Source organism: Primulina tabacum, chromosome 13 (assembly GCF_025594145.1).
Source record: "Primulina tabacum isolate GXHZ01 chromosome 13, ASM2559414v2, whole genome shotgun sequence".
Classification (NCBI taxonomy): domain Eukaryota; kingdom Viridiplantae; phylum Streptophyta; class Magnoliopsida; order Lamiales; family Gesneriaceae; genus Primulina; species Primulina tabacum.
Genome location: NC_134562.1, coordinates 10,904,192 through 10,913,564, shown reverse-complemented (window position 1 = coordinate 10,913,564; position 9,373 = coordinate 10,904,192). Strand labels below are relative to the sequence as shown.

The following is a 9,373-nucleotide window of genomic DNA, read 5'->3' as shown; positions in this document are numbered from 1 at the left end:
TTAAGACCATTTATGAAGCGATCGGCCTTAGCTTCTTCATTGGATGCTACATGAGGAGCAAATCTCAGTAAATTTGAGAACTTAGCAACATAGTCCTCAACATTCATATTTCCCTGCTTTAAATTTGCAAACTCGGCTCCCCTATCCTGTAAGAGGTAGGAAAGAAACGCTGATAAAATTCATATTTAAAAATATCCAGTTAACAATCGTACCTCGACCCTCTAAAGCTTTCTTGGTCATGATCCACCAACTCCTAGCAACATCCAATAACTGATGAACAACTAACTTGATTCTACGATCATCTGGATACTCAAGATATTCAAATAACTGATCCATATTATCCAATCAGTTGTCACACTCTAATGCATTCTCGGTACCTTTCAACATCGGTGGGTGCAAACACTGAAATCTGGCTAACAGTATCTTCATCGGAGTCGGAGTTATATCCATCTGAGCATGAGTAGCACTGCCCTGATCTTGTGCCACTGGTATATTCTGTCTAGGTCTACCACGACCTCTACCACGAGTAGCCATGTATGATATACATTAGATCAAACACATATAAAATCACAATATCATAATCATCTCAATCTTGTATCAATCATCTCTGGCTTTCGAGACTCAATAATCTCAAAATTCTCGAATAAAGCTCAACAATATAATATCTCAATTATAATAATGTATTTCAGATTATGGCACAATGAAAATGCTAGTAAATATATCACATGATCAATCAATTCGAACTAACTCGATCTACCTTGTTCCCAAATATCTTACGCTCTGATACCACCTAATGTGGTACCCCGGGTCCGACACCTAAAATTCAGAATTATCATTGTAACAAAATAAACGATTGAGTAAAACAAATAATCTGTGTTCCACAAACCGACATAAATATCGTCAAAATAATTTAAAGGTCACAAATTTTTGAAATATAAATTTTAACAAGGCAAAATAAAATAGTGAACCAAAGTAATCCAAACATCATCAAATAGCTCCTAAGACCCGAGAATCCCACTCTAACTCGTATCTCCTCGCCTGGAGCTGGACTCTGGCATCCCAAGCCTCACCTCACCTACCGTCAAACACATGAAAACAAGAGGTAGCCGACGTACCAGTTATAAACCCAGTATGATACAATCAATAACATATGAGAATTAAAATTTCACATAGTTCATATAAACTCATAAGGATGCAATATAATGCAATGTATGATCAGAAGCTGTGGGCTGTCAATAAATCTCAAGATCAAGTGATTCATCCGGTCATAGGGTACCCAAGGGAAGAGAATCCCCCAGCAACATCCACCGACTCATCCGCTTGAGGTGGGGTGCCGTATTCTACAATCCCAGGACTATGGTGCACCTATAGAGAGTGTTCAGGTCATAGCAACGACCTCCGCATACACTATGCCAACTCAACTATAGCCCCATACGTCCAACAAATCAATAAGTCAAGGAGACCTCCGCCATATCAAATCTGAATCGAAAAGTGGCTCAATATGCAATGCAATGATGAATTTCGATCTCATCAAGTCAATATCATAATAAGCTCATCTCAAAAGATCAATCATCAACAAATCATAAGTAATTCATCAAACCATCGAATTTTCAATTTAAAATAAAAATGATACTTTTACCTCGTATGTTACCGACCGTAACATACCTTTCAAATATTACCAAAAGAAGATCGAAATGTGTAGTCGAAAAGTCTTGAACCTCTGAATTCTACTATAACTCAAGAACTTTGATCATCTATCAAAACAGAGCAGTTTATGTACAAAATTCACAATTAATTCAATATTGATTCAAATCAAGATCCGCAAATTTGATATGCAGGAAACTTAAAGCCCAACAATTCTTATTCATCAACTTTTGTCAAATAAAGTCACTTACTCAGCCGTTCATAATCTGAAATATACAACATAATTTTCAAAGTTCTGCATCAGTACAAATCAAGCATAGTTTAGTATTTCGAGCATAACTCCCTCAATACTCAATGGAATCAATCCCAATTTATATCAATTCGCAGACAAGACAATGTTCTATAACTTTCATTTGAACACCAAATTCAGATTCCCAACCAATAAATCCCAGAATTCGAATAAACAGAAGGCATGTACACAAACTCGGGATTCTAGACCAGGTTTAGTAAATATAGCATATCTCTTTCATTTCTTCATGGAACTGAGTGATTCTTGAACCAAATCGAAGCTAACTCGATTGTTTACAAGTTTGATTAAGACCATAATATCAAAATCCAAATAAAACCGTCCCATATACCCGAAATACAGTAGGCATAAAAAACTGATCTCGCATAGAAACAAGAAATCATGCTCATATCCATTTTAAATTCAAACCAACACAAATACAACATCTCCAACATCTCAATATCTCAAATATCAACTCAAATATCAATTCAAAACTTCAACCCATTTCCAAACTTGAATAAAAATGGGAAATACTTACTTCCTCGTGAAGCCCGTGATGAGAGAATCACAAATCTAACTTCATTTCATAATTTTCTTGAACAAATCTCCCATACATTGAAGAAAGAAATGTAGAAAATGGAAGGAAAGAAGGTTTCGGCGGAGAAGGAGGAGAAATGATTGGAAGAGGTGAAAGTTGACTTAAATATTGATTTTTCGCGTCTGTAGCGCCGCAGCGCTACTTTTCAATGCCTCAGCGCCAAATTTGCGCAAAACTAGCGCCTAGGCGCTAGTATTCTAGCGCCGCAGCGCTTGAATAGTGCCGATGAACAGTAACTCTTTTTTTTCAATTTTTTTTTTTAAATTCGGGCATTACATCATCGCTGAGATTTCTTCTTTTTATTTTTATTTCTTTATTTTCATGACTTCAAAAATTAGATTTTTGTCTAATTATGATTTTATGTTGTAGTCGTCTTATGACTAATATCACGAGAGGGCCAAACTTGTTATCATTGTTTGCATATTGGATTGATTATTGTCTTTATTTATTTTATCTTATTGATTGATATTTGCATAGATCTTTTGCATTTAATATTTTAATTGCATGTTTATTGTTTGATCTTGACTCGAAGAAAAATAGATTGAAAATAATTTCAAAAATATTGATCAACACATTATTAAACCGACTAAAATAATATTTGGCTTCAGTGTTCGATTTTAGGCAAAGAGCTAGAATTCTATAGTTGTTGAATACGTTTTTATTTAATTAAATTCAATTAAAAAAAATTGGACTGTTGAATAAAAATAAGATTATTAATTCTATAAACATATTAATAATCAAGATAGATAATTTTATCGTGACTTTAGAATAATTCTTGTTCGATCAAATCCAATACATCACAATAATTAATGTTTGATATCATTCTATGTTTGACGATCATTTTATTTGAATTTCTCCTAGACTTAATTCGTCATTTATTTGAATTGTGTTATTTGTTTTAGAGTAATTTACTTCATTTTAATTAGTCTGATTACTCGTAAAAACCCACTTTTTTATTTAGACTAGATTAAATTAAATAATGTATAATATAATAATTCAATAATAGTCTCCGTAGGAACGACTTATACTTCATCAAACTATATTATTACTTGACCTAGTTCAACTGTTAGTTTTCTCAATCCAAATTGTAGTCACATATACTCCAGAAGAAAGAGAATCTCCGATTTTAACCATTGCCACTTGAGAAGACATCAGTCACACAAAGCTTAACTACTTCACAGTTAACTGGAGTTCTCTGAGAAGGCCAAGATTCTTCTGTAATACATATATTATCCGACCATGCAAAACCGTGGGAGATGCTTGATAAAAGTGCTCCATATCTTAAGCAATGGATTGCCAGAAGGATTAGAGATGACCTAAACTTGTCGTCTCGTTCCTCGGAAATATGAGATTCGAAATGAGAAACCTTCAAATGTCCTACAGATTCGAGCCAACTAAATTCAATTGGATTTGGTATCAATTTCAAGAAACTACTTTTGGAACTAAGCGTGCTCCAGACACTTGAGGTTAAGTTGGCAATGCAGTTCAATAGCAGCATTTATGTTTCCTGAAACCATATGGTCTGGTCTTGGGTGTTCTTGGAATTCTGTTTGAAAACACCAGAAAGAGAACAATCATTGCACTTCATGCTTAAAAGGGGTGGAATGTCCAATTTAACAGGTTCGGATTTCAGGGATGAATCCCACCATGAGAGGCCACTAAGACTCAGTAACGATTCCCCAGTCCCGGTCCAGAAGTTCGCAACAGATGCCACGAGACTAGATTCAAACATGAAAAGATGATGCGACACTCCAATGAGTAGTAGGGAATATGCAGCACTAGTTTTGAACATACCGAAGGCTTGAAATCCTTGTTCATTTGTATTGGAATCAATAGATAACAAGTCATTTGCACGGACTTTATATGCAGACGCCAGGGTGGTGTAAGCGTTTATTGAAAGATGATGAAACAGATGCAATTTTGACTTCCGATTAAATTTTTCTTCCTTCTGTTTTAGATTCTGTTCCTCTATGTGGCCATACATGAGCAAGATTTCAAGCTTCTCACAACATAATTTAGGATCGCTAAATGATAAATAGTCTAAGATGGCTTCATCAAAAGCTTCCCTCAGCTTCTTGATCTCCTCATCTTTGTACAATTCGTGATCAGAAATCATGTTGGTACTATAAAGATTCGTGGCAGAAACCATCTACACACGTAAAAATACAATGCCAACAGTGTCAGCTAAGCTAGATGGCAGGCACGTCCATTTGACAAGGGCGATGAAATTACCGAAAGTTATTAATATAAAACCTCAAGAGACTCAAGATTTTTCGCAGATTTGACATAATTTCAGAAAATCAAGAAACATGCACGCTCATCATGCCAGAAAATTCATGCAAAAACCAGGCCTTCTTCAATAAGTAATTCTGATCACACATGCCATTCTTTAAGATTTTCAATGATGATCAGCTCCTTTCTTTTGCCTGCCCACCATTCTTTTATGTCCATTTTATGGATATTAATACCATCAATTAATCACCGAAGATATTGTGAACAACACATTAGCACGAATTGACGAATTCCAAGAATGCTTTTAGTTAATAAGCAATTTAGTAGTGCAGAGCTAAAAAACTTCTTTACTTACTTGTAGAGCACGGTCCACATAAGTTGAATGTGGCACACTGCAGCGCTTACAACAGCACCTGAACAGGTACTTGAGCCATAAGTCTTCTTGTCTCATCTCCTATAGAAATCAATAATTCAATGCGAAAGAAAATCAATCTAGAGAATCAATGTTTTAATCACAGAGATGATGCCGACAAAAACAGTATGAACATCGAAATCCAAAACAAGTGAGTAGAGAAACTCGAAAATGCATATAACCTTAGGCTGCAACAGATCCGTGTATGCAATTGTCACCTCTTCCCCTCTCTCAATAGCCTTTATACTTCTAACTATTACTCTTGGTCCATACCCCATTCCTCCTACATTACAAATAAACTGAAATTCACATCTCCAATCAACACAGACCTGTAATTTTACTATTAAGTTGATTAACAGACTAAGTCCAGACCTCTTAATCAAATTGATACTACATGACGCATAAAAGTAAAAGCCTTAAGTCACCTCCTAATATTACACCATCTTCCATTACATTGCCGCATCCATTATTGGTAGCAGCAGGAGAAATCCTCAAACACATGCAATCTTTCTCTTCTGACGCCACCATAAACCGGTAACAAGCATTGGGAGAACAACTGTGATTATTCCATGAAAATGAAGTTCCATAAACCGCAATCCCAATGCTGTTGCCCCTCCTATCCTGCACCTCCACAGCATTAGTCAGGACCAAGCACAGCACCATTTCCTCCACAGCATACTCATGCGGACTCTTTACACACATTTCCTCACCTGCGCACATCATTATTGCTACTGCAATCGCCTTTGTCCCCTCTCTTATCCTCTCCATCATAAATTCTGCTCCACTTTCTGTAAACGGGTCATTCTTAACTTCCCGAAAAATAAGTCTTTCCCGGTTGGTCATCAAACCCGCAATTCTCTCAAAAACGCCGTCTTTGTAGCCAGAAATCTCCATAACTTCACATTGTTCGGCTTGATTCTCAAGATTTTCATCTGGGACTTCAAAATTCTTGTTTTCCTCTAATGGGTCGTCCTTCTTCCCTCCAATCTCCATTCTTCGATCACATGGGAAAAAACCACCCTTCCGAGTAAAAATATTGAATTTTTGGAAAGTGTGAAGGAGACGGAGGGAGAGCCGGAGATCCGAGGAGCCGCTCCACGCGGCCAAAGGTAAACTAAGGAATTGATACAATAGTTGAGCTTCCGCGGAGGAGAAGTGTAGCGGAGAGTCGAGGGAAGAGCAGCGAGAGGAGCAGTAGAGGACTTCGGGTCTTCTATTGGGGACATGGGGAGGTTTCCGAGGCAAGTCCACAAGAAGAGGCGGAAATGGGGTCGTCGGAAGAGGGTAGAAGCAGGCGGAACAGTGGGAATTGAGGGCGGAGTCGTGGAGGGCGAAAGCCAGTGGAGGCATCGGCGGAGTGAGGTCTCCACCCATGGCTATGTCTTCAACTGCTCTCATCTCCATGATGGGGGAAATTCAGGGAAAAGGACCGGATCGTGATTTATTAATCCATTAGTCAATTTATATAAATGTCTCTCTATTTAAGTATAAATAGACCATTAAATTAAACTCTTAACTTTAAATCCATCCATCTGATTCAGTCAATTCCAAACTAGGTTTCTCTTCCGTCGATCTCCTTCCATTTCCTTTCCGACGACGACTCTCCATGCAAATCATCTTTCCCGTCCCGACAATTCTCGATGCAGATCTTTCCAATCTAAGCAAACTCAATCGAACAAATGACTGACAAAAATCTGATAATATTAACGTTTTTGAGTAGACATATCACCATTTGGGGAAGAAGGGATAGATGACTCGTAAATTTTAATTAGGGGAAGATGTGTGTCGACCGAGAAGGAAGAGAATAGGAGAATTAATTAAGTTAAAGAGTTTAATTGCAGTTAATGTAATAATCAAAAGTCAACTCATTGTCTTTTTTTTTTTTAAAGAGTCAGAGTCCTTTTTTTAAAATACTTTGTGTCTCACTCCTACTTTTTAATTGGCCCCCACAGTATCTTTGGCAACCAGCTATCTGAAGAAAAATACGTAGAGAGATTTTCTAAAATGATTTTTGATTTTCAACTGAAGAGTGTGCAATGATTATGAACCATTTTCGTCGATTTTTTAAAATAGCATTTAATTATGCTACGTTTTTATTTATCCTTCTAACATTTTTTCCTTCTCTTTGTTGAGTTGGAGGAAAATTCTGATATAGTTGAGTTTTTAACTAGAGATTTATCTTAAATTTGTGATAATGATGTTAGATTAGTTATAAATCATCTTTCTATTGTATTTGATGATATTATTGAATTATTGTGATAGATTCTATTTGAACGATTGAATGTAATCTTTGAGAAAAAAAAAAAAAGAATCCTCTACCAATATTTTCTCAGTCAAGTTTGTCACACAGGGCTTATCCAATATGGTTTACATTATCAACATAGTTTGTATTGTATTGTATTAGTATGAGAGTTTACCCAATGTCCACCGAAAAGTAGCGGCCATAGGTTCCCACGTCATTAAAAAAATTTAGAAAGAAGGCAGACCTACAACTTCTCCTAGTCAGTGTCCAGTAACATTGTGATGCTTGAGGACAAAGAGGGAGAGGAATGATCCATGTGCCAAGAGGTTGCACGGATAAGAAGCATCTCCCGATAGGCTTCTAATATGATCTGTTTTAACACCAATAGGGATGTTTCAAATACAATATTCTCAATGAGCTACAATAGCTCGTGTTCTAAGAATGTTAATAACGATTAATTAAATCGAGTTTGGTTTTTACACCAAGCGAAAATTACTCGAAATTATCCTTCTTGAAGAAAACTGAAATAATAGAAAGATCAGTTTGAGCTAGTATCAGTTCAGTTATAGTACGAACTGAACTGATCAATCAGTTTTAAAATAGACACAATGCAAAACAAGTAAAAAAGGCAGAATTTATTTATGGATGTTCATAGCTAAATCTCCTACGTCATCCCTTCTACCTCGCTGGTAGGACACACTAGAAGGCTTTTATTTATACAACTCTTTGTATAAACCCACTCAGCTTAGGACTTACCCTACTGTCTAACTGAACCCCTAGCACTCAACTAGACTGAAGGCAGCACCTCTAAGCCCGCACTTGTTTAACGATTTTCTGCGAAAACTACAAACACATTGTTTAACGTTTTTGTGCCAAGATTCACTCAACTGAATTTTAAAGATCAACTCTATGGTATACGTGAGTAATTGTGTAAAGATCAACTCTACGGTATACATGAGTGATTGTGTGTACGTGTAATAGGAGAACTGATCTATGAATACAATATGAAGTTGTTCTCACACTGTAAGGTCTAGGAAATTCGAACTACGTAACCTGACTGCATGCAATCTAGGGTTTTTATTTAAAAAATGTGTTTAATGATTTTTATGAATTTATTGCATTATTATGGCATGATTAGATTTTTATTTCTTGGTTATTTAAAGTTTCATGCATTACGGTGTTAAGATGCAATATAAGGTGTATTTAAGGGAGAATTTCGAAAATGGGCCTTGGTCGAGTATTTTCACTCGTCGGCCGGTATTTTAAATCGGTACGTAAATTTTATCGATTCAGAGGAATTTTTGAGGGTTTGGGAAATATTTTCAAAAAAATACCAAAATGAAATATTTTTCGGGACTGTGTTTGGGCTTGATGGGTTTATTTTAGTGCTTAGTGGGCCCAAAACCATTTTTAATTCATTTAATTTTTATTAAGGACCATTTATGCATGAATTATCTATTTAAAACCCTACACCCTCAAACCCTAACTTAAACCTAGTGTACGGCCGCCCATCCCCTCCATCAGCAGCCACTTTCGAACAAAAAACAGTAGCCCCTCTCGGTTTTCTCCTTGGTTGCAAGAAAAGATTCTTCCCCGCCTCTCCGGTGCAAGTCCTACGCACGTATCTATGATTTTTTAGCACATAAATGCTAAGGCACGTCTTATATCATCCGTTTTCTCATAATTCACGCTATGTATGATGATGTATTTGAATTTTTATGAGGAAACCTTTGATCTAGCATATACCAACGTTTTTGGCATGGTTTGACATGAAAGAATTTCATACCTTTGATTAAACTCACGTTTTTCTTGAATGGTTGTGTATAGGGCTGCTAGTCTACGTTGCTAGGGTGCTGAACACATCAAGGGACAAGGGACCTAAGGGCTGGAGTGATGGCTTGGACGATTTGAAGGGGTAGTTAGGCGAGTTGCGTTCGATTAGGGCCTGGTTTAGATTGA

The 9,373-nt window shown here is 36.6% G+C and overlaps 1 protein-coding gene across 2 annotated transcripts; it reads right to left on the bottom strand.

Annotated features, from left to right (window-relative positions):
- Positions 1-986: 986 nt before the first annotated feature.
- Positions 987-6,583, bottom strand: LOC142523201 (protein SET DOMAIN GROUP 41). 2 transcript variants are annotated; one of them, XM_075626871.1, is made up of 4 exons: positions 5,598-6,583; positions 5,355-5,455; positions 5,116-5,214; positions 987-1,075 (listed from the first exon to the last, which is right to left on the bottom strand). In XM_075626871.1, the coding sequence occupies exons 1-4, from the start codon at positions 6,574-6,576 to the stop codon at positions 1,067-1,069; spliced, it is 1,188 nt and encodes a 395-aa protein (XP_075482986.1). In that variant the 5' UTR covers positions 6,577-6,583; the 3' UTR covers positions 987-1,066. The 2 variants fall into 2 exon arrangements, with proteins under 2 accessions (XP_075482986.1, XP_075482985.1); XM_075626870.1 differs by lacking the exon at positions 987-1,075 and adding an exon at positions 3,637-4,677.
- Positions 6,584-9,373: the final 2,790 nt, after the last annotated feature.